This window comes from Numenius arquata, chromosome 11 (genome assembly GCF_964106895.1).
Source record: "Numenius arquata chromosome 11, bNumArq3.hap1.1, whole genome shotgun sequence".
NCBI lineage: Eukaryota > Metazoa > Chordata > Aves > Charadriiformes > Scolopacidae > Numenius > Numenius arquata.
This window is the reverse complement of record NC_133586.1, coordinates 42,295,631-42,320,615: the sequence shown is the minus strand read 5'-3', so window position 1 is coordinate 42,320,615 and position 24,985 is coordinate 42,295,631. Positions and strand designations below refer to the sequence as shown.

The window sequence follows — 24,985 nt, the reverse complement described above, 5'->3', positions numbered from 1 at the left end:
CTGTTGTGCCCTCCGGTCGCCAGGGGGCGCTGCCGCGGGCGGCGGACAGGAAGTGACGTTATTGGAGGGGCCGCTGCTTCCCGCCGCGCCTCTCGTCGTCCCGGGCGCTGAGGCGCGGAATGGCCGCCGCCGCCGCCGTCTAGCGCAGAGCCCCGCGTCGCCGCCGCCGCCGCCATGGGCCGGGAGTCCAGGTGAGGGCAGCCCAGGGGTTCGCCGCTACGGTTCGGCCGGGGCTCGCCGCTGCGTCGGGTGGCGGTGCGGTGCGGGAGGCTGCGTAGGGGGGGGGGAACAAAGGGCGGCGGGCACGCTGAGGGCCGCACGGCTGGGCCCGGCGCCGGAGCGAGGGGCTGGCTCTGAGGGCAGGGCTGGGTGTCCCGGGGCTCCGGGACGGGCTCTAGGGGGCTGTCCGAAGAGGGTGTGCGCTCCCCCCGGGAGCTGCCGGGCTCTGAGGAGCGTCCGGGCCCGGACGCGGTGCCTGGCGTTGGGTCTGAGGAGCCGGGGCCGACGGGCACGACCCCCCGGAGCCTCTCTGAGCCCACCGGGCCTCGGCTGGTTTGCTTTGAAATAATCGCGACGGTATCATTATCCAGTTAGCTTCTTTTTTTTTTTTTTTTTTTTTCCCCCCGGATTAGATTTTTTTTTTTTTTTTTTGCTTGCATTTTTCCAAGTTTCTCTAGGGTCGCCTTATCTTCCGCCCTCCCGTAACTGATACAAACACCCGAGCGGGTGGAACCGACTGGGCGGCGATGCCAGCCTGTACTTTGCGTGGCTCGGCTGGTTTGGAGCTGCTCACGCCTATCGGGCTTTAAACCAGCCCCTTAATTTACAAGTGGCGTTGTGGCACGTGTCCCTCTTTCCTAGTTTAATCCCAACCATCGGATTTTGACGCTAAAAACTGTGACACGGTAGTCCCCGCGTGCGGTTGTTCCTACCCCGTAACAGCTTCCGAGATCCGCAACTGAGATTTATACCCGGAGAGGCAGATGAGTTGAAGATTTAACAACTGCCTTGGGTTCGAATTAGCGATTCAGTTAAGAGCTGGGTTCTCCCGTGGATGTTTCTAAATTAGTTTCAAAGTGCCTGGGGCAGCAGTCCTTGCCAGCGGGACACCGTTAGGGACTTCCAGCTGCAAAATCTGGGAACTGAAGGCCAACCAGCTGGCGCTCAAGCTTGCAGGACTCCCTTGCTTATCACAGCACGGTTTCTCTGCTGACAATGACAAGTTTTGTCTGTTTGGGCTAAAAATAATGTTAGAAGTGGGTTTAAATTTGGTTAATGATGTGTTTTAACGCCTACAAGAAGTTTTAAAAGCGAAGGAAATGGTGAGAGGGTGGGAGCGAATGGTGGGTGGAGGTGGGTGGGGTGGGCTGCATGTGCTGGCGTTAACGTAAATAAATGTTCATCGGCCTAGGGCTCTTGAAACCTGAAATCCTATACTCGGCTTTATTGCACTCCATAGGAAAAAACCTAAAAAAAAAAAAATAAAAATTTTAGTTTTCTAAAACTCAAAATTTAGAAAAGGGTTTGGGGGAGGGGAATTATGGAACAGATCCCGTAGCATTTCGTGACAGAGATGGGAAAGGAAATAGAAATATCTACTGCTGACAGATGTTCTTTGCGTTGAGCTGTACTGCCGATACGCTGTATATGGATATCATGCTGCTACTGTGCTGATTCCAAATGTACATGGTACCTAAATATACCAAAGTGCTGAAATAAACTGTATTATTTTTAGTGCGGATACTGTTGTAATACAACCCTGTGTGGCAATGACGAAAGGGAAAGAAGGAGGTGGGGGGCTTGAGGTCTTACCTTCTCTGCTTCTTCCTGCTTCCCAAACCTGGCTACAAGGCTTGTCAGGAGAAAGGGTCTGGGGAGGTGAGGGGCTACAGGAGGGTGGACAAGGGACTTGTTCTGGCGTGGTGACTGAAAATCAGGAATTGGAGGAAGAGGTCACAGTTGAGGTCCCTCTGTGACTTGTACGCTCAGCTGAAGAGTTCCCTAGAGAATTCCTAGCCCTACTCTCTCTCACAGCGTGGTTGGGATAAGAGAGCATTAATGAGGGGAGGAAAGGAGACTCCCCTCTCCATCACACACCCCTCAGGCCTTGCTGACTTCTTACAGCTCCTGTTGTGATGTTTGATGATGTTATGGAATTTATTTTGATGTCAGCATCTTAAAGGCCTTGGCCGTTGCTGTGTCAGATATCCTCAGGGATTTATGTTTCTTTAATTGCAGTTTTACAGCTTTTCCATTGAGCAGCGGTATAATTTACCTAGCTTAGCTGGATAAAAGTTACACGTTGTATAAAAATCAACAAAGGACAGTTTTATTTGCTCCGATTTCGAGATAGCTTCAAAGAGTCTTCGTCTTTTCCTATGTATAATGGAAATTGGTGGATTTCTAAAAAGGAAATTGTTCTTGATGTTCTAGTGTTTGCATGATGTGCTTATAGTAGTACTCGAAAACCAAAACAAAGATATGGCCAAGTAATCCCTCTAATTTCAGTTTCATTAGGAATATGCACATATTAATCAATTTGGCAAGATGATTACAAACGTTGAGAAATTTTAGAAGTCCAAGAAATTAAGATTAATAATTCTTTTTGGCCTGTCCACCTAAATATGACAAATATCCTTTAACTGCACATTGTTCTCACGCTCATGTTCATCCTTTTTTTTTGTGAATTTACGACGCAGGCATTATCGGAAGCGCTCTGCGTCGCGTGGACGCTCTGGTAGCCGTTCCAGAAGTCGTTCTCCATCTGACAAAAGAAAACGTGAAGACAGACGCTCTAGAAGCAGAGATCGAGACCGTCGACGTGAGAGGTCACGCAGTAGGGACAAGAGAAGGTCTCGATCGCGTGACAGAAAGCGTCAAAGGTATGACTTACCAGTTCCAATCAAAGTAGATAAAAATGCCTGATATCCGAATATTGATGTTCTTCCACTGTAATTAGTTACTTTGCCGTTGTTCATGATAGATTTTACTACGCTTAGTGTTTTTGCTTATTAAATGGTTTCTACCTGCGGTAGCTGGCGTTTGTAAGCTCTTAGTGGTCTTGGTGGTTGTTGGATTCCTTTTACAACTTGTTCCTGAGTAGCAGGCTAAAATTATACTGTGATCACCTGCTAAATAAATACAGTTTTGTTCTGTGGCAGGCGTTCAAGAAGTAGAGAAAGGGAACGGAGCAGGGAGAGAAGACGATCCCGGAGCCGAGAGAGGAGGCGCTCTAGAAGCAGAAGTAGAGGTAGACGGTCTCGATCCTCCAGTCCGAGCAAGAACAGGAAAACAGAAAACAGGTATTTGTGTTCTCTAATTACAGTCAATGTCACAGCGACAAAATACTGCAAAACTATTGGCAGCGTGGAGGGAATCATCAGGCAAAGCTTTGGTTTGTAGAACGAGGATATTCTATGAGTGTATTGTTGTGATCTTTTCCCATTGCTTAATGTGTCTGTACAGGGTGTTGATAGTTCTATTTCTATCCAGCACAGGTTTATCCTCCCCTGAGAAAAGCTGTAATGTTCCAAGAAATCTTTGATCTTACCTTTCAGATCAAGATCTAAAGAAAAGACGGAAGGCGTGGAAGTTTCCAAAGAAAAGAAAAAAGACAAAGATGATAAAGAAGAGGAGAAGGATAAAGATGCTACCACAAATACTGTGGCCACTGAGGTAGAAGATTTTTAACACTTACAAATTTAAAAGATAGAATTTGAAACAGGAATTGTTAGCCATAGATTACTGCATTAACAAAAGAAAACCTGTCCGTAGAGCGGGGAAAAAAAATCTCCACTGAATGAGAAAGTATTCTCTTTGGTAACACAGAGTCCTGTCACGGGATGTGCTTCCAGTTCTTGGCATAAGAAACATTCTTCTCAGTTCAAGATTTCGAACTGCTTAGGCCACAAAGCACAGACAAGCGTGAGGGAGCTCTCATTTTTCACATACTAGGTGTCAGTCAAGAAGCTGAAGTTGTTTTTTGGTCTCTGGACTCGGGCGGGAATCAAAGAACAAAGGGAGAGGGAAGCTCACTTTGCCTTGTTCCGAGACATGAAAAGATGTATCTAGAGGAAGAATTCCCAAACTAGCAGTTGTAGTGAACTTGTCTAAACCAGCACGTTGTTACTGACCCCCGATTGTTAACAGCAGCGGTTAGAGTTGTTGTTAGTATTTTTCATTTACTTCTGTTATAAGTTTGTGGATGTCCAGTCTTTTACGGTGTGCTCACACGACAGTTATATTTGTTTGAAGAAGGATATACTAAAGCCAACGGCCATTAATTTTCTCTATTTGGTTGGGTTTTTTTTACCATAGAATTTTGATCAGAACAAACTAGAAGAAGAAATGAGAAAAAGAAAAGAAAGAGTGGAGAAATGGAGGGAAGAGCAACGCAAGAAGGCCATGGAAAACATAGGGGAACTGAAAAAAGAGATTGAAGAGATGAAACAGGGGAAAAAGTGGAGTTTAGAAGATGATGATGGTATTTAACTTTTTATATATAACAGTTAAAATACTGTTGTTCCTAATAATATTTTTATTACAATACCTTTAAAGCATTTGATTAATATTCAGGATGTGAACTATAGAATAACAAAGGCTTAAATCTGGTCATGGCTTCAAATAAGATACAACTGAGGTTAATAAACTGGAGAGATTTGTAGAAGGAAAAATGATACAGTAGTAAAATCACACTGTAATTATTTGGGTAGACTAATAATTCAACACACGTGAGGACTTTCCTCTTTTCCTGTCTGTTTCATTCCCATCTTTCTTGCTTGATTTAGATGATGAAGAGGAAACTGCAGAAGGAGAAAAAGAAGGCAATGAGGTTGAAGATGAAGAGTTAGATCCTTTGGATGCTTATATGGAAGAAGTAAAAGAAGAGGTCAAGAAATTCAATATGAGAAGTGTGAAAGGTGGAGGTGGGAGTGAAAAGGTAAAATCACTTACTAGGATTTCTTTTTCTTTAAAAAATAGCTTTGGGTTTTAATATCAAAATGGCTTTGAAAAAAAAAAAAGGAGGGAAGGTGCAAAAAAGCAAGCAGTAAGTTGGATGCACATAATGCCTGTTTGCCTTAACTTTTATTTCCTGGTGGTTTTATCAAGCATTATTCTGATAAAATTTCACTGAAGAAAGTGGGGAAAAAAAGTCCAGCATAATGCATTCGGAAATACAAATATTCTGTATATTTTATACAGCATGCTTTTTGTTTTATATGATAGCACAATAATTTTTCCTCATTGTTCTTGTAGAAATCCGGACCAACTGTTACCAAAGTAGTAACCGTGGTGACAACCAAAAAGGCAGCTGCGGAGTCAGAAAAGAAGAAAGGGGAGCTCATGGAGAATGACCAAGATGCAATGGAGGTAATGGAAGTGGCTTGTATTTCTACTGTGAAGAGGTAGAAAATTCATAGGAGAATGAGGATAGTCCTGGGGTTTTTCCATCTCCTAAGAGATAAACATTTAGTTGTTTAATTTGCAGATCCGTGGTAACAAGATTTTTGATCTTACAGTTGCTTGTTACTTGTACTGTTGGGTTTGGTTTTTTGTTTGTTTGTTTTCAGAAATCACCTTTGCAGCTTTATTGTTGAGAGGCAATAAACGTCTGTACGTTGTTATACACGTGGGCACTGAACGAATGAGTGCACCAGGATGTCTGGCTTTGTCGTTGTGATTAGTGTGACTGAGCTGGTGTGTGTCACATGTAGTGTGTGTTCAGTTCACCATACTGAAATTGGGCCAGTCCTGGTGAGCCCCTGTGTGAGTGACCCACGAGCTGGTATGGAGAGTTTATGTGTGTAGCTGCTCAGTCTGCATGTTCAGTTCCATGTATTTAATCTAAAAACATGGAGTTTGTGTGTTCCGTTTCTGCTGAATGTCTTTGTAAGTATAAATATATTCATTTCCAAAACACCTCTAAGTTAGGGATCTCAAAACACTTCATAAATCATAACGCGACATCTCTTCTAGCACAAATGAGAGGTAGATGTTCTCATTTTACAGTTTAGGGAACAGTAGAAAGGAAATTGATTCTGCCTAGGGCTACAAAATGCTGTGCCGGGTCGTGATTCCAGTAGGCAACACCCTAAAACTGTAAATAACAAATGTGTTTTAGTAGGAAGAGGTGGTGCAGTCAGATAACTGTGAGCTGCCCTCTCTGGTGGAGCTGTGACTGCAGCGGGATGCAAATCAGTGGAATGCTGTCGATTAAATGTACTGGGTTTTTTTCTTAGTTTTCTTTCTTTCTTCTTTTTTCCTCTTGCTATCTCTATCGGATGGCAGTGATTATTTCTGAATGCTGTCAAGGCTAGTCTAGTTAGTATTCATAGAGTCGGGAAGGTGATACGGAACATGGTGAAAATTAAGGTTTGGGAGAAACATGAAAGATCAAAGAACAGTTGGGACTCTTAAAAGGAGAGCGGCTTTTCAGTATCTGGTCTGAAAGGGTAAGGAGTAGCTTACTTCTGAGGAAAGTTCCGCTATAAATGAAAATCCAGAGCCTCTCAGAATACCAGTCGCGCTAATTTACACGCAAATTATAATCTATACAGTATTCCTCAGAAGAGGAGGAGGTTGATCTCCAGACTGCCCTGACTGGCTATCAGACCAAGCAGAGAAAGCTGCTGGAACCAGTGGATCATGGAAAGATAGAATATGAACCTTTCAGGAAAAACTTCTATGTTGAAGTACCAGAATTAGCTAAAATGACTCAAGAAGGTAAGGACAAACACAACCGGAAAACCTGGGGTACTGTTAACGAGTGATGGATTTTGATGTGCAAAGAAACAGCAAATTCTTTTGGAATATAAAGAGCATTTGGAGCAATTTGGCATAGAAAAACACTGAATCAGTTAGATCGCTATTATTGATAACTTCATATAATTATACAGGAGGCTTTGAAAAATTTACCTGGGTCCTTTCCATCTACCTCCTGTATTTATGTGTAACGAGCTAAAAGCTGTTTTTCTAGTGGTGATAAAATTAGTATCTCGTATTCAGGGACAAACCAAGAATATTTTATCAAGGTAGTAGAGAAATGTTAAGTTTGACTCTGTTGTAATGCATAACTCTGTTTCAGAGGTGAATGTGTACAGGCTGGAGTTGGAGGGAATTACAGTCAAGGGAAAGGGCTGCCCCAAACCAATAAAAACCTGGGTACAGTGTGGTATTTCCATGAAGATTCTCACTGCCCTCAAAAAGTAAGGAAGAACTTGATGAACTATATCAGGCTTGATTTTTTTTCACTGTGCTCTGTCATATGTTTATGAGAAAAACCTTATTCTTCGTTGCATAATGCAGCGTGCCCGTGTTTGTAGGTGTCACGTATATAGTAATCGCAGTGTTTATCACTTGGTATTGAAATATAGTTATGAACTATTCCTTCTGCCATCTGTATCATGTTTTTGCTGCTCATTTTTATGGTGTAGTTTTTGAATGGCACTGATATATATATATATGTAAATATGAATATGCAAATTTTTCCCAGCATGACTTTGTGCTGGATCTATCAAGTCTGATTTTGTTCTTGAAATATCTTTTTGTTCCCTCTCTTTAAGACACGGCTATGAAAAGCCCACTCCCATTCAGACCCAGGCCATCCCAGCGATTATGAATGGACGTGACTTGATTGGCATCGCTAAAACAGGAAGCGGAAAAACTATTGCATTTCTGTTGCCCATGTTCAGACACATCATGGATCAGAGAGCGTTAGAAGAAGGAGAAGGTCCCATAGGTACAAAGCTTTTCTTTTCAGAATCGCGATTTAAATAAATAAAACCTCAAGCGTATGCTTTACAAGGGTCTCTAGTTCTTCTCTTAGTTAATACATTTAAGTAAATGCTGTAAACATTACAAATGTTTGCTGTAAATCATTACAAAATTTTTATTGTATAAATAACAACATCTCTTCTGTTACAATGTGTGATGCAAATGCTTTGCTTTTCAGCTGTCATTATGACACCTACCCGCGAGTTGGCTTTGCAGATTACCAAGGAGTGTAAGAAATTCTCAAAGACACTTGGGCTTCGAGTTGTCTGTGTCTATGGAGGAACAGGCATCAGTGAACAGGTACTTACTTATCAAATAACTCTTGAACTTTATTAGTTAGTATCACTTTTGCAGGGAATGTTGTTCTTTTCCCTTTCCCAATGGTATGAGTGAGGCATACCTGTCTCAGTGGTATGAGTTTCAACAAGGGCAAGTGCCAGGTTCTGCACTTGGGCCACGATAACCCCAAGCAGCGCTACAGGCTTGGGGAAATGTGGCTGGAAAGCTGCCTGGAAGAAAGAGACCTGGGGGTTCTAATTGACAAGCGGCTGAATATGAGCCGGCAGTGTGCCCAGGTGGCCAAGAAAGCCAACGGCATCCTGGCTTGTATTAGAAATAGCGTGACCAGCAGAAGTAGGAAGGTGATTGTGCCCCTGTACTCAGCACTGGTGAGGCCACACCTGGAGTATTGTGTCCAGTTTTGGGCACCTCAATCCAAGAGAGATATCGAGGTGCTGGAGCGAGTGCAGAGGAGGGCAACGAAGCTGGTGAAGGGCCTGGAAAGCAAATCATATGAAGAGCGGTTGAAGGAGCTGGGACTGTTTAGTATGAGGAAGAGGAGGCTGAGGGGTGACCTCATCACTCTCTACAACTACTTGAAAGGACACTGTAGAGAGGTTGGTGCTGGTCGCTTCGCACAGGTAATTAATGACAGAACAAGAGGGAATGGCTTCAAGCTCCAACAGGGTAGGTTTAGACTGAACATTAGGAAAGAATTTTTCACAGAAAGAGTGGTCGGGCATTGGAACAGGCTGCCCAGGGAGGTGGTTGAGTCACCATCCCTGGATGTGTTTAAGAGCCGTTTAGACGTGGTGTTGGGGGATATGGTATAGGGGAGAACTTCGTAGAGTAGGGTAGATGGTTGGACTCCATGATCCCAAGGGTCTCTTCCAACCTAGACGATTCTATGATTCCCAGAAAGCCTTCATTATGGATTTTCTCCGTATGAATGGTAGTGATGCAAAAGTTTAAGCGTTTGCACATAACTTAGCCTTAAACATACTGATCTTTTTGAAAATTCTCAAGTCTGGTCCTTAAAAGTTTCAGACTCTTTCTTTTTATGTATGTACAGAGCATGGCAGTAATTGGACTATTAGCAGAATGTGATAGTTTGAAAGTTATTGATAAGCTCTGTTTTTATGAGAGATCCCCTCAAGGTAACAAAACCCAGAAAACGCTGACTTTAGTTTATTGCATTATCACATATTGCATGTTAGAGTCATTTAGAGATTAATTTCAAGTCTGCCCTCCCCAGTCCCCTGGTTTGTGGAAACAACAGGGCTTTGAATTTCTGTGATTATCTGTGATGGAACACGGCTTATTTAGTATCAGTTGTCTCTTATACAACGTGTGATATTTCTTATAGGACCTTAACTGTATAGAAGTCACATCCCCTTTATAACTGCTTCAAACGGTAGTAACTTTGTTTGTCAGAAGTTACTCTTTTGGAAAGCAAAGAAAATCTTTCTTTTCTTAAAGAAATTGCTAAGTAAAATCTTTACATAAACAATTCACATTAGCAGAACAGCTGTATTACAGTGTATCTTGTTTTCTTTTTTTGCAAGGTGATACATCTTGGTTTTTGTTTTTTTTTTAAGAAAAACAACACAAGCCACAAACAAAAATAAAACCCATTCTAATAGTTTGTTTACTGTTTCTAAAAATCAGATAGCTGAACTCAAAAGAGGTGCTGAAATTATTGTTTGCACACCTGGGCGTATGATTGACATGTTAGCAGCTAACAATGGTGAGTAGAAAACCTTTTCCTATGGAGAATTTTTTTATATTTGTTGTGTAATTCTAACAAATTCAAAAGATCATGTATTTTGATAAATGGTCTTATGGAATTTTCTTATATCTCTTCAGGCTGCACTATCTCGCTATTGAGAATATATAGCACTAATAATAGCTTTAATCACATATCGGTTTGACTTTTTTGGGGAGGACAGGAAATACTACATTCTTGAAGAGTTTTTGAGAATGTTTATCATTGTTAAATTTAAAATGTGCTGGTCCAAATTTTTTAATTTCAAGTCATTTAGATAAAGGTTATGTAAAAGTTGCTTATTTTGTCTGCCCATTGATCGTTTGTTATTGTTAGTGTAGCTCAGCAGTTCCCCACTGTTACTTAAGAGTGTCTGACTCTGCCTTTATCTGTTGGTTTTAAAAACACAGCAGACAAAGAAGCCCTCCCTAAATAACTGTTCAAAAGTAGAAGAACTGACCTTACATCAAATATTCAGCTTGATTAAACTGAGCCACTGCAGCTTTAAGAGGTTTTGTCCTAGTTGTAACCATTGCATGCTTATTAGATAAAGTTTTATTATTAAATTATTCCACATCAAAACCTCTACTAAACTGTTGACATTATTTAACTTCTGTGGAAAAAGTACCTTCAAGACATATAGAACTGGGCTTCCAAGACTTAAATCGTCAAAGGTAGGTACATTAATGCTGTTCCCAAGTAATTTTACGAACTTATTATTTGGGGCTGAAAGTGTTAAGATGTTAAATAGATACGTAGATTTTGAGAACTGTTTATTTTGTTCCTTAAGTATGAATTCCGTAACGTAAAAAACAAAAACAAAAACGCAGTGCTAAATCTCTGAAAAATGGAGGATTCAGCTACAATTTGCTGAAGCTGAAAGGACCAAATTCTACTGTAGTTTGATGGGCCCGAGTCTGAGTGATAGTTGTAGAAAATGTGAGAAATCTGTTCCATTCGGAGAGCGTTTGACAGTGTCATGACACAGTTGTTTGGAACTGAACGTGTTCACATCGTTTGAGAATACTATTCTTAAATCCTTGAGTTAACTCCGTCTCCTGAAAGGGAATCTCTTAGCTATTTGTTTGGGAAGGGTGCTAATTATCCCGTCCATCGTAATTTCAAAATGGTCACAGATATACAAGGTGCTTATTTTGTTTCCAGCTGTCCCAGAGTTTGGGGTGGTTCTTAATTTTAAATTTGGTAGTGTTACTGGGTAGGTTTTCATCTTTATATATTCATTTTGAAAAGACCGCTTACTCTGTTTATGCGTATTATTAGCAGTTAACTAGAATTAGTATGATTATCCTCAAGTAGTTATTTCTAACTCCAAGGAAGCATTACAGATTATATGTGTAAAAGGAATTTTTCTGAGGCTGCAACAGTTAGCACTGGACTTTGCCTTCCACACATGCGCTGTAATCTCTAATATGTTTTTTTCTAGGTGGCGCTGTCAGATAATGGCTGATGTGGCTCCTTGCTTCATCTCAGTCTTAGTTTTATGATGTGTTTTGGCGAGGGCAGTTTTCTGAATTTTACAGGTTCTTCTGGCCCTATGATGGTATGCAAGAGAAGAGTTTGACAAAAATAAAGGGCCTTGTGCATACTTACACGTTTCCCAGAATGTATACGTGATTAAAATGAGAACATTAAAATTCACGTTTAGTGAATTTTTTTTTTTTAAATTAATTAATGTCTTTGTTAGAAGATAGTGAGATTATATAACATTTTTTTAAAAATTATTCCTGAGGGAAACTAGATTTCCATTTGATTTTGTTTCCCATGTGTTTTTTTCCTCTCCTTTCCCAGGCCGGGTGACAAATCTGCGTAGAGTCACATACGTTGTACTTGATGAAGCAGACAGAATGTTCGACATGGGTTTTGAGCCTCAGGTAATGAGTGACACCAGTGAAGTTGCCACAAGATGTTACTTTCCACTTAAGGGATTTTGCAGTGCTATCTTATCGTTACACTGCCAACGAGTGTTCAGAAAGATGTGCTGCTTATGGACAACAGTTTAAACTGACTCTTGAATTTTTCTGTTATCCTCACAGTCCTTGTTTTCAAGAAATTTTTATATAGCTTAGATTTTATACTATATATACTGTTAACTAATATACTGTATTGAGACCCCACCTGGAGTACTTTGTCCAGTTTTGGAGTCCTCAACACAGGAAGGACATGGACCTGTTGGAACGGGTCCAGAGGAGGGCCACAAAAATGATCGAAGGGCTGGAGCACCTCTGCTATGAAGACAGGCTGAGAGAGTTGGGGGGGTTCGGCCTGGAGAAGAGAAGGCTCCGGGGAGACCTTATAACGGCCTTCCAGTACTTGAAGGGGCTACAGGAGAGATAGGGAGGGACTCTTTATCTGGGAATGTAGCGATAGGATGAGGGGTAATGGTTTTAAATTGAAAGAGGGCAGATTTAGATTAGAGATTAGGAAGAAATTCTTTGCTGTGAGGGTGGTGAGAGCCTGGCCCAGGTTGCCCAGAGAAGCTGTGGCTGCCCCGTCCCTGGAGGGGTTCAAGACTGGGCTGGATGGGGCTTTGATCAACCTGGTCTGGTGGGAGGTGTCCCTGCCCAGGACAGGGGGCTGGAACTAGGTGATCTTTAAGGTCCCTTCCAACTCTAACCACTCTATGATTCTATGATTTTCTTTTTACACGCTTGTTTTGGATACCTATGGCCATGTTATAATTCTATATAATCCCTTGATGCAGGTGTCATATTAGTAGTTGTAAACTGATGTCTTTGGTGTCTCCTGGCAACGTTGTGCAGGAGACGGGAATAAAATGTTGGAAATGTTGGTGACAAATTAATTTCTGGTAGCTTTGGACATCCACATGGCTCTTCCAGGTGTCATCAGGCTATATTGTCCTCCAAAACTAGGGAAATTCCTTTATTTTCTTTATTGAGCTTTAGGGTTTCTGCTGCATGTCTCTTAAGATTTCTGCTGTCAGGTTGGTTATTGCCACTGGGCTTCCTTTCGAATCCAGTGAGTTTCGCCCATCTTCCAAGTGCCGGCGCCTTAAAGACGACAGCTCTGTACGTGTGTGAAGTTCAATTAAAGCACTTGGGTATTAACGGGAAATGTTCTCTTAAACCAGGTTATGCGCATTGTAGACAACGTCAGGCCTGATCGTCAGACTGTCATGTTCTCTGCTACTTTCCCCAGAGCTATGGAGGCACTAGCTCGGAGAATCCTAAGTAAACCTATAGAAGTGCAGGTGGGAGGCAGAAGCGTTGTCTGTTCCGATGTGGAGCAGCATGTTGTGAGTATCGCACATCATCACACACCTCGCTTATCTCGTTTGCTTGCAAAAGATTCTTTCCGGCAGTATTTAATATAAACCAATATACCCACAGAGCTTTCATTTTTAGAAGGTGAACGCAGAATATCTAACACCCTAATTTGCAAATGCAATCTTATCACTTTTTTTTTCTTTAAAACTGGGTTTTATACCTCTAAGCTGAACAGCACTTTTGCCACTAGCTGTGGAAACAGCCTGAAAAAGTCATCTCCCATTCCTAATTTTTATTTTTACGCACCCTGAATGTGTTTAATGACTTCAGATACAATTTATACTCTTTTCTACTTTACTTTTGTATCTCTTTTTCCAGATTGTCATAGAAGAGGAGAACAAGTTCTTGAAGTTACTGGAGCTACTGGGACACTATCAGGAGAAGGGATCAGTGATCATATTTGTAGATAAACAAGAACACGCTGATGGGTTGTTGAAAGATTTAATGAGAGCCTCTTACCCCTGCTTGTCCCTTCATGGAGGTAATCTGTGATTTTAAGGATTTATGTTAACAACTCCAGACTAGGACATTGGTGTTTAGCAGTTCTAAAGAGAAGTTACTTAGTTCCTGTATAGTACCAATTCTTATTTCTTCCTAAGCAAGTTTTGCTTTGTAATTGGGAAAGATATTTGTCTCTTAATTTGAACTAGACACGATACTTTCCCCATAATTACTCTTTATTATTCCCTGTGAGATGTCATCAGATGCCAGATCTTGTCTCTCTGCAACAAGATTGTGAGTGAGAGTTAACACCTCTTGGGGAATATTACTCACTGCTTGCTGTTGTAGTGAATGCCATTGGGGGAGTATTATATGATATTTTTATTTGAGATCCCACAATAACAGCAGCTGTTGTTTCACTTTTCTGCCATCAAGTAGTAATAAAATGGAAATAGTTTAGTAGCAAGAGGAGGAAATCTCTTTAGAATAGTGTCCGTCCCGGAGTATTTTAAGACTTTCTATATACAATGCTCTTAAATTACAGTAACCAATGAGTAAAAAACCACCGTTCATTTAGTGCAGCCATGGAATAGGGAAAAATATTCTCGTTCTTCTGAGGTTTCTCTTGCTTTTACAGAACAGCCAAAGCCTCCAGATGAGGTCTCAATTGAATATAAGAAGTCAAATAGAAAATCATATTAAAGAAACTTTTGAGGATCTTGGTACAGGAAAACATCTTTTTGTAGTGGAAAAAAATGAAAAGTTTTGTTATGGATAATAGACTATGAGATTTATTATTCTGGCTAATGTATTTTGCCTGTAAAAGTGTGAATGTTTTGAAATTTTATTTGCGTAGGCCCTTGGTTTTTTGAAGTTGGAGGATGTTTTGACCTCTGTAAAAATTCTTTTGGCTCAAAGCAGAGCTTTATAACTAACCGTTTCGTTTGCTTTCTTGCAGGTATCGATCAGTACGACAGGGACAGCATAATTAATGATTTCAAGAATGGAATTTGCAAACTCCTGGTGGCCACATCTGTAGCAGCGAGGGGCTTGGATGTAAAACAGTTGATGCTGGTGGTCAATTATAGCTGCCCCAACCATTATGAAGATTATGTGCACCGAGCGGGACGAACTGGACGAGCTGGCAATAAAGTATGTATAATTAATTGTCTGTTTTGGTTATTCCTGAACATTTTTCTTTATTTATTGCTTGATCAAGGTGTTCCCAAGGGATAGCTACAGAGGGAGTAGTTTGTTATTGGTGGGAAGAGGGTTTTCCTTTAAAGTGCATCTAAGGTTTTTGAATGGTTATGCATAAAATATATTCTGAATTTTAGCACTGGGAAAGTTGGAACTTAAATGTATGAATGTTCTTTTAAGTCCCATTTGTGGCTGAAAATTTGGGGGTTTTTCACTGTTGGAAATGTGCCCTACCAAATTTATAAGATTTTATTTTCCAAACTTTTAACCATGACAAGATTGAGAAGAAAGACTTCGTTTTCTACCATCTGTGGTTGATTACCTCTGTATCAGCTCCCTGGGAAATCACATCTTTCACTCTACACTCCGCTAAAAAAAGTTTATGCATTAATATCATGGTTATTCTTATTAATCAGAACAGCAGCATCTGCGCAAGGGTTCTTCAATAAATTTAGAGATAAAGTGCCTTTAGAGATTTTTTCTTTATTATCTTGTAAATTAATTTTGATCAGGGGTATGCGTATACGTTCATTACTGAGGACCAGGCACGGTACGCTGGTGATATCATTAAGGCTTTGGAATTGTCCGGGAATCCAATTCCTCCTGATTTGGAGAAGCTCTGGGCTGACTTCAAAGACCAGCAGAAGGCGGTGAGTAATTCTGTCTTCTGTGGAGGGCTTTGGTTTGGGTTTTATGCCTGTGCACATGGGTCCAGCTGCACAGTTTACATACGCGAGTCATCTCACCAACTGCCTAAAGAACACACGTGTGCTCAGGTATGTGTGTGTGTGTTTTCAAGGTTGGGATCTTGAATGTCATTTACAGGACTGTTCTTGAGAACTCAAATATTGTCATCTGGTATGTGATAGGGAAATGCCTAATGGATAAGGGGTACTTTGGCCTTTATCAAAATTCACATAAAAGGTAATGAAGTTCTTCCACAGAATTTGTAGTATTATTTCTAGAGCTCTCACCGTCAGAGGATCTTGCTTATGCTAAGAAGAGTAACTTCAGAGTTTTTCCGATATAAAACCTGGAGGTTTTTTTTTTTCTACAGCATTTTAAAAGCATTTAAAGTGTATATGTACAGAAAATCCAGTAGTGTGTTGTCTCTATCTGCTGAATTAACGTAGCTTTTTTACTGCACTTCATTGTAAAATGCAGTTTTAAAATTTGAAGACGTTTCTAAATGTGCTAGGATTTGGGTTGTTTGGTTTTTTTTTTTTTCAAATAAATAACCTCAAAATTACTTGTATAATTTTATAGTTATGACTATCAGAATTGGGGTTTTAAACTTCTACGTGTTTTTGGTTTGTTTTTTTTTTCAGGAGGGAAAGCTGATTAAAAAAAGCAGTGGATTCTCTGGCAAAGGTTTTAAATTTGATGAAACAGAACAAGCTTTGGCTAATGAACGAAAGAAGCTACAAAAAGCCGCTCTTGGCTTGCAAGATTCAGACGATGAAGATACAGCTGTTGACGTAAGCACCTGAAAATGAGATTTAAGTTGCTTAAGGGTTTCCAGTGTATTTGGGTTTTCCCCAGTAGGTTACATACACGTTGCAGAACACATGGATTTTTGTTAGTCCATGTCCTACGCTACTGACTTAATTAGTTAGATTCCACAAGTATTCTTTGATATAAGAGATATATAGCTACGAAGATCAAGATCTATGAAGATCTTGAAAGTTTCATCCTCACTTACTGGTATTTTATACTTAATACATGTAGTTACGTAAATGTCAGAGAAATTGTTTTCGTTATAATATTAATCTTGCGTAAATAGAACTATCGCCCTCAATTATAAAACATTTTTTCACTTGCAGTAACTTAAAGAAATTCATAGTTGCCCTTTCTATTTCTAAATCCTTATTGGATTCCTTTTTCAGTGTTTGATAGACTCCTTATTGTGATCTTGAAAGTGAACACTATGTTCTGATTATTAGATCATCTGTTCCTTTTCTGGAGTTGTAGTTCTGGGCAAGCCTCTGCCATCTATACAAGACTGATTTCTTTCAAAAGCATGCCAACTAAAAATGCACCTCAGTGTTTTCTTTCTTTAGGATGATGAGATTATCTAATGGTAAATGCAGTGTTCTAACAATTGTTATTTTCTTTAGATCGATGAGCAAATTGAAAGCATGTTCAATTCAAAGAAAAGAGTGAAAGACATGGCGGCACCAGGAACATCAAACGCTCCTACGCCGTCAGCTGGGAACGCAGAAAAATTGGAAATCGCAAAAAGATTGGCTTTGAGAATCAACGCCCAGAAGAATCTTGGAGCAGAGGCACAAGTATTGGTCCCCTTCCACTTTAAGGTCAGGCTCTTTAAAGAGCTTTTTTTTTCTTTTTTCTTTAATAAAGGTTGTTCAATTCTTTGTTCTGTGGCTGCCATTTTATTTAGTGTTTCTGCACACTAATAACAACATACTGCATTATTTAGCTCATTTGTGCTGGGCTGACTCGGTTAGAAGTTGTAGGATTTGTAATTGAGCTAATATGATAATAAGATTTAATACAGGACTGGAAATAGCTTTGTCTGCCCTGGCAAAGAGTTAATAAATTCTGGATAAAATTACACAATTAGGTTCTGTCAGCTTTAGCAGAGTTGCAGGACGTGTTTCTCTGCTGAAGCACGTGATACACGGTCCATTTAGACTGAGGTTAATGTGGTCTGGAACGTCCAAAGGTTTTGTGAGCTGAATACAAAAGACCAGTAAGATCTTTTCTGTGCAGGTGTGAGGGGAGTTATTGAAGGAAAGAGGAGAGAGAGAAGTTTGGAGAATGTATTTGTTACGTGGACAATTATATTACATAGAAAGCTTTAACAAAACCCTCGTTGGTTCTTTAGGACTTCTTTTGGCTGCCTTGTCCTCAGCATGGCCCTGTTTTTTTACAGGATGTAATGCAGCAGGCGACAAATGCTATCCTGAGAGGAGGCACGATCCAAGCTCCTACTGTATCCGCCAAGACCATTGCAGAGCAACTGGCTGAAAAAATCAATGCTAAGCTCAATTATGTACCCATAGAGAAGCAGGAGGAAGAGAAACAGGATGGAGGACAAAATGAATCCTTTAAGAGATACGAAGAAGAACTGGAGATCAATGACTTCCCACAGGCAAGTCACCATTTTGCTATAATCCAGTGTAAATGGTCATTATTTAACAAAGGCTTCAATCTTCATAGCTTAGAGTACAATTATACCAATAAAATATTTTGTCTCTATTTCTTGTCATACCTAATTGAAATTACTGCATTATCTGTCATAACTTCTCAGCTTATAGATATGCAGTGCTTTGGAAATATTCCAGAGAATATCAGAAAATTAAGAATTCCTTATCATACAATAATCTTTTCACCCTCTGCCACTGACTTCTCTCATACCCAAATTTTTGACATAGTCTGGCATTTTATTTCAAAGGCCATACTACTGTGACTGATACTGCTCTTTGTTTTTTTTATTACCTGAGTGTTTTTGCCATTCGGAATATTGCAGCTCTAGTCTCTTCATCTCTTATTTTGACGGTTTGTATTCCACAGTATCAAACACAAATTCCTTTTATTTATCTTGGAGGTTCTCCCCAGAATTGCCTTATTTTTAGCAAGTTGTTGTGTTACTAGTTTGTTACCCTTCCCTCACAGAAATCCTCTTAATTCTTATCCTAAGTGGTTCCTCAGTCATAGAACATACTCTAGATTTTATAATTTTGGTAAGGATTCTTCCAACACTTTAAGGATACACTTGTGAGGTACAAAGCTTTGCCTTCATGCCAGGGCAGCGTGTGCTTCTCCAGTCTCATCCCGAGGCCTCTAACTTTGAATGCCAGAGCTCATGATGACAAAAATTGTCACAATCTACAAGTAACTTACAACAATCTACTAAACACTTTCTGGTAATTTCATTGTTAATAGGATGCATTTATCATAATGAAGTATTTTGAGGATATCGTAGAGATTTGGGGCAATTTTTACAGGGTTCTGGAAAACAACTGGCAGTGTGTGTTCCTTAGGCTTTATTTATGGAGATTTTAAGGGTTACTTACTTTTATCTTTAACCAATGAACTGCGTAGAAATAAATAGCATTTATTTTGTTAAAGGGAAGCACTTGCAGCTGTTAACAGTGTATGTTTGCTCTTGAAGTCTGTTCCTGTAAAAAAAAAAAAAAGATAAATACTTGAGTGCCGCTTCAGAAAATCACAAGAAAAAATTACAAGTTTTAGACTTTCAGTGTAGCAAAATTGAAGTTATTTAGAGTTCTTGCTTCAGTAGTACTGTGCATCCATTCTCTTTTCTCCTTCTTCCATAACTATCTTGTTGACACGAGACAGATTTTTTTTAAAATATACTTGCATAAAAATAGCTGGCTTAAACTTTCAATCTTTGTTGTTAAAGCAGAATGCTGTGACTGATTTTCACGGTGCAGTGTTCTTGTTTACTGACATTTTAGACAAACCTTTGGATTGCAGTTTTGTGTGATGCCTTTCTCCTCGTTGATTCCCCCCATCCCTTCCCTTACAGACTGCCAGGTGGAAAGTTACCTCCAAAGAAGCGCTGCAGAGAATCAGTGAATATTCTGAAGCTGCAATTACAATCAGAGGAACTTACTTCCCTCCAGGCAAAGAACCCAAGGAAGGAGAACGCAAGATTTATTTGGCTATAGAAAGTATGTATTCTTTTTATAAATGTTTTGAGGAAAGATATGACTCTAGTTCTCTAATTAGTCGTGGAATCTCTACAGTCATAGTGTCTGGATGCTTAGTTACAGACCCACTGTAGTCACTTTGCAAATTAATATAATTACTAAAGAAACAGTCATTTACCTTAATATGCTTTGTCAAATGATCCGTGGGAATCAGAGATGCTTCTCCCGTGAAGATTGACCTGCCACAGAACAACAGCAAATATGTATGGAATCATTTTAGAGGAGAGGGAAAAAGGGAAAAGAAAACCAATATCAGAATAAGCACAAAGATTTCTGTGCCAGTGTGAAATAAGGAAGAAAATGGAATTGTGTGGGTTTTAGCTGTTAAAGGTATAAGAAATTACATCAACCACTACAACAAAAAAATTTGCAAGTCTCATGATGGTTGAGTAGTTTTCCTCAAAGAAACTTCTAATCTCAGGTATTTCTGAACAGTGTAATTTATCACTGTCTGTTTTAAGTATCTTCCTGAAAACCGAACATGGGCCCGCTGTGGCAGTCTGTACAAAACCAGAGTTTTCTTCAGCAAATTGTTAGGAAACTCAGCAAGTCTTGCAGTGTTTCTGGAAATAGCCGGCGGGGTTTATTCTGTCGGTTTGACATACAGAAAGCATTGAAGTTGGTAATGGCTTTTTTTGTCTCCAGGTGCCAACGAGCTGGCTGTACAGAAAGCAAAGGCAGAAATCACACGACTTATAAAAGAGGAGCTCATCAGATTGGTGAGTGCAATATGCAGAGTGCAGAGGGAAAGTGCCTTCATTTATGCTTTATGAAACTGATTTCTACAGATGTGGACACCGCCATACATTTTTATTAATATGGGGGACTGGAGCCTATATATAGATCTCAAAACCACTGTTACGTTGTGAACAGCCTACAACATCTATCACTGTGCTCAGTCAGGCAGACCCTGCGGCTGTTGTCCAGCCAGCAGATGGAGATAACACCTTAACAGAGCTTTTTGACTGGAGAGCCCTTGAAAGAGTTAGGCCCAACTAAATTTCCTAATTTCAGCACCATCAGGCAGGGGGGAGGAGAATTATTCCTCTCACTTTAATATTTTATATATGTGTTGAGAGATTTGTTTTGCCACAGCCTTACAGCACACCCAGCTGTGTTCAACATACTCTCTTCTCAAATACGATACTGTCTTGAGAAATCCTCTTTTGAGTTCTTGGGTTGAAGAAACCTCGTTTTTCTCTAGAATAACCTTCAGTGATACTACATTAGACTTGGCAGTGTCTTCATTTGGCTTTTTCTCTTAAGTAGCCTTTCAAATCAGCAGTTGATTCCAGTGGTCCTGCTCTGCTGAGCCGTTACTGAGAGTTACATTTCTTTTTCAAACTTGTTGACCTCCGCATACGAACATTTTCCAGAGGAAGGAGACTACACGTGAATAAGCAGTTTCTTAGCAATGTGGATTTATTGTTAGTGGGGGGTTATTGCTATTCATTTATCCATTTTCACTTTTTCACTGTGATCATCCTCTCCTTTATTTACAGCAAAATTCATACCAACCAACCAACAAAGGAAGATACAAAGTTCTATGAGTATTTGGAGTTATCTGTCTGCCAGCGGCTGGTGCGTGAAACTTTGTGGCTTCTGTTGTTTTTGCTGTTTACACTGCTTATTGTAAATTAAGAATTTTTTATTTTGTCTTGCGGACATTTTTTAACAGACAATTGATACTTGCTGAAACATCTTAATTCTCTCCACTACAGTTATCAGTCTTAAAGCAGACCAGTTTTGGCAGAGCATGATTTAATTTAAAAGTTCAGTTTATATACTTTTCATCACAAAGAATATAAAATAAAACAGATTTTAATTTTCCTGACAGACTGTACTGTTAAGTAAATTAAACAACGTTGGGATTTGTGTTGGGAATGGTTAGAATGTACCTGCTTTCATATTGTGGGGATGGTTCACGCCATATCAGTTTATACTGGAGAAATGATAAAACACCCAAATAAAGGCAGGATTTTCTGCTGATCCTTAGCATCTCTCTGGCTGGTTCCACACACCTTTGTTCCCTGTACCGATGTCCCCCTACAGTCAGAGAGTCTTGCAATGATCAGAGTAGAGAATTTTATCCAGAAATACTTCAGGTCTGGTTTTAAGATCTTCTTATCTTTTCCATGTCCCATTTTATCATCCAGGTAATAGAATAACTCTTCGGGGTTTTTGTAAAGCGAAATGTTTTGTAGAATGAAAATAGTTTTCCTGTTTTTTTTCTAAGCATCAGAATTTTAGGATTTGATTTATTTTTTTTCCTCATTCTCTAACGTAAGAATGAAAGCCTATTCAGTTTAAGGAGAAACTCAGAAAAAAAAGAGAGAACCTCTTTTGTAATAAAATACGACTGTCACTTTTTTATCGTGTTCTTATATATACATTTAATGTGACTTCTTCCCCCAGGGTTGTCGTCTTTGTTACTGTTAGGACATGGCTTTAAGTAAAAATGAATAATGATATTTACGAGCGAATCCCACAAATATTGACTATCGCTGCAGTCAATAAGCTACTGGGACAGGCAAGACCTTTTCTTTTTGAGTTCTCATCCCCATAACCATTAGTATTCAGGATGGACACTTACTACTCCTAAGCATTTAACTTTGCTGTCTGCTTATCTGGAGCCTGAGCGGTAGCAATTTGAATCGTCTCGTTCTAGCAGCTGCAAGACGTTCGAGATGCTGACTTTGAAAAGGACTTTTGTAGAAAGCTTTTCTTACCCGACACCTTGAGAAGAAATGTGTCGTTTTAAAACAGCTGTGTATATACTGCTCTAACCCCGGGGAAGACAAATCATACAACCCGCATCATGGCTGTAAAAATTCCCAGCTTCTCTTTCTCAGGCTTCAGGTAATTTAAATGACTATTTCTGTTTGCCTACAAGTGTCTGTTACTCTAATCTCAGTGAACCTTATTTGCAATACAGGAAAGGAAAGTAACGATTGTACTAACTTAACAGGATATATTTAAGATAAGACCACCCGATACTTGCTGATATTAATACATTGAGCAGAACAAAGAGAAGCAGCACACATGATAACACCTCTCAAAATTTAGAACAGAAGTCTCAAACTGAAGCTCTGTGGTTCCCTTAAAATAATTCAGGTTTCCTTCTGTTAAGAACTGGGTTTTGATGCGTTTCATCCAACTTGTTTGTTGAATTGTCGAACTCGGAACTCTGAGTGACAGATTTTGGTGTATTTAATGAAGAGCACTTTCAAGTTTGGACAGTCCGACACTTCTTTAAAAGTCTTGTTTCAAAATGTTCATATATATATTGGTATCTCCTAAAAAAGGCATGATGGAGACATTTTTGTGATGCCCAGCTTTGCACTGTTGGATTTCAGAGATGCAACAATGTATAATCTCTAATTTCCTGGGGTTTTTAAATGCAATGTCAATATTCCTATGTTTTTTAAATTCCAGCGAAAATAAAAATAATTTCAATGTATATTTTTCAGAAACTGTCTTTCTGAATAGCTCATCTGTTTTCTGCACTTCTGTTGCTCCTGCGTTTTTTCCTGTGACAGTTAAACTTGTACTTTTTGGGGTAAGGTGACGTGTAGAGTAACAAGTGCTTGTGTTTTTCTGCTAGAAACGCAGTGAGATGAGCTCAGACTTAAGAAAATTGCAATGAAGGTGTTTGGATACATGAAAACAGGAGAAGAAACTCTCAAATTAACAAATACCCAAGGAAAAAAAAAAAGAGTGGAAACGAGATGAGAATAAAAGTTGGGAGAAGACACAATTAAGTCATGAAAAATGTTATATTTAGCACTTTCCAAGTGTGTCCACGGATATAGACAAGATCTTTGTAAACATCATCGTTTGGCTGCTTTCCAGGGAATCTGCCCTGCACAGATTCCCGTCACCACCAGTAGCTGGAAAAGCGCAGGGATGCTCTATTTTTATTTTCTTTAATACGCATAAGCAGAGCTTGTTTTATCTGCCCAAGGTGATATGCTACCAGCTTTGTAGGTTGTCTTGTGCTTTTGGTGCTGAAGAGCGGTATTTTGGGTGGATAAGTGATGATGCAAGTATTTGATACAGGATGATGAATGAGGTTTTGCTTGCGTTTCGCAGTGTCGTCACTGTGCGGTGGTCAGAGGTGATGCTCTGGGGGTGTTGCTCTTCTCAGGGACCAGGACACCCGTGTTTAGGTGGCAGTGAAGTAGGAGAAGGTCTGCGAATGGGGAGCCAGACATGGTGACCACCAGGAGTGGCCAGAGGCAGAAGGGGTGGCCTGTGCCACTCTTTTCCATGGCAGCCTCCACTGCAGGCCTGTGTCCTGGCCAGGAAAGCAGGAGATAAGGACTAAATCCAATATCCTGGGTGGAAGAAAATAATTCACAGCAAGATAAAAAATGTGTGCAATCACAGTTCAGAATTTTATACTACCTTAACTATATTGCACATTGTTGCCACCCTTGGGTCGTTAAACAGGCAGCTTAAGGCCTCCTTTATATATGTCTTTATGCTGTAAAAGTTGTAACCAAAACGTAGTGAGTGTAGATGACAGCACAGCATGTTCTGTGGGTGCCCCCTGTCCTGGCTCTTTGAGATTTTACTTATACAATTAATGCATTGCAGTGTATTTAATGTGCATGTGGCTGCTAATTGAATAAGACTCCGAGGCTCAAAGTGCCATCTGTAGGAGTTTTGCTTATTCAAGTCTTCCAAGTGGAAGACAAAAAAAATCAAGATCTTTAAGCAAAGCTTTGCTAAAATTCTGCAATTGTAATAGCCCACTATAAAACAAACACTAAGGGCTAGATTTGGCATCTTCCTAAAATAATAAGAATGCCAGAGTCTCAGGGAGAGATACTTCGGTATTTCAGTCCTTCAGCCGTGTTTACATTCGTAAGAAAGGGCTGTGACTTCAGCGAAACCGGTGTGGGGTGCGAGAGGCAGGTTGGGGGGTACCTGTGAGAATGGGGCCTGTGCATCTGCCCAGAATTGGTTTGTAATTCTCTGCGGTGGACAATACGATGGATGCTGTGTCGCTGAACACTTCTACTAAGAAAGCCTTTGCTGAAGACCTCCATTAAGAGTTGCCTTTTCTAAATCTGCCTGAATGCCCTTAAATATTCTGATGGGGTTTCTTCTCGGTTGGTGTAAAACAAGCCCCACTCGCAGGGAGTGATGCCTGAAGGTCGTGCGCGGCCCCTTGCTATATCCAGGCCCCGGCTGCGCGTTCCGGCCTCCTCACGTGACGCTCCAGGAATGCGCTTTCCTTTGATTATTTTTCTTGACCCAGATCTCTTCCAAATATGGTCTCGGCTTAAACAAGTTTGTGTTCTTAGAGCTGGGGCGTTTGCAGAAGAAATTCTGGCTTCTAGCTAACTGTGGCTGTATGGGGGGAGCGGAGGTGGAGAGCAGCCTAAAAATGTAAAGATAAAAGGCGCCCAGCTGGACTCAAATTTGTCCCAAAATGTCCATTTTGTAAAATGTTTATACAATACAAGGCAGGAAGATTTGTTTTCATGATTTTAGCTACAGTGGAAACCATTGTT

General features: G+C 40.1%; 1 protein-coding gene across 3 annotated transcripts; it reads left to right on the top strand.

Annotated features, from left to right (window-relative positions):
- The first annotated feature begins 44 nt into the window (after positions 1-44).
- On the top strand, positions 45-22,933 carry DDX46 (DEAD-box helicase 46). Of its 3 annotated transcripts, none has more exons than XM_074155552.1 (23): positions 45-191; positions 2,700-2,882; positions 3,162-3,302; positions 3,558-3,675; positions 4,318-4,483; positions 4,788-4,939; positions 5,257-5,370; positions 6,558-6,723; positions 7,085-7,205; positions 7,563-7,738; positions 7,952-8,073; positions 9,721-9,799; positions 11,627-11,709; positions 12,927-13,091; positions 13,441-13,603; positions 14,522-14,715; positions 15,276-15,413; positions 16,092-16,241; positions 16,881-17,078; positions 17,660-17,878; positions 19,280-19,424; positions 20,109-20,182; positions 20,966-22,933. In XM_074155552.1, exons 1-23 carry the CDS (start codon positions 175-177, stop codon positions 21,011-21,013), a joined length of 3,132 nt encoding a protein of 1,043 aa, XP_074011653.1. In that variant the 5' UTR covers positions 45-174; the 3' UTR covers positions 21,014-22,933. The 3 variants fall into 3 exon arrangements, with proteins under 3 accessions (XP_074011653.1, XP_074011655.1, XP_074011654.1); XM_074155554.1 differs by having other exon boundaries at positions 95-191; positions 3,558-3,663; positions 16,881-17,054; XM_074155553.1 differs by having other exon boundaries at positions 95-191; positions 3,558-3,663; positions 16,881-17,060.
- The last annotated feature ends 2,052 nt before the right edge of the window (positions 22,934-24,985 follow it).

Coding starts and splice junctions, on each gene's coding strand:
- DDX46 (XM_074155552.1), top strand. Junction 7,739..7,951: donor AGAAGGAGAAGGTCCCATAG/GTACAAAGCTTT, acceptor TTTGCTTTTCAG/CTGTCATTATGACACCTACC. Junction 15,414..16,091: donor TCAAAGACCAGCAGAAGGCG/GTGAGTAATTCT, acceptor TTTTTTTTTCAG/GAGGGAAAGCTGATTAAAAA.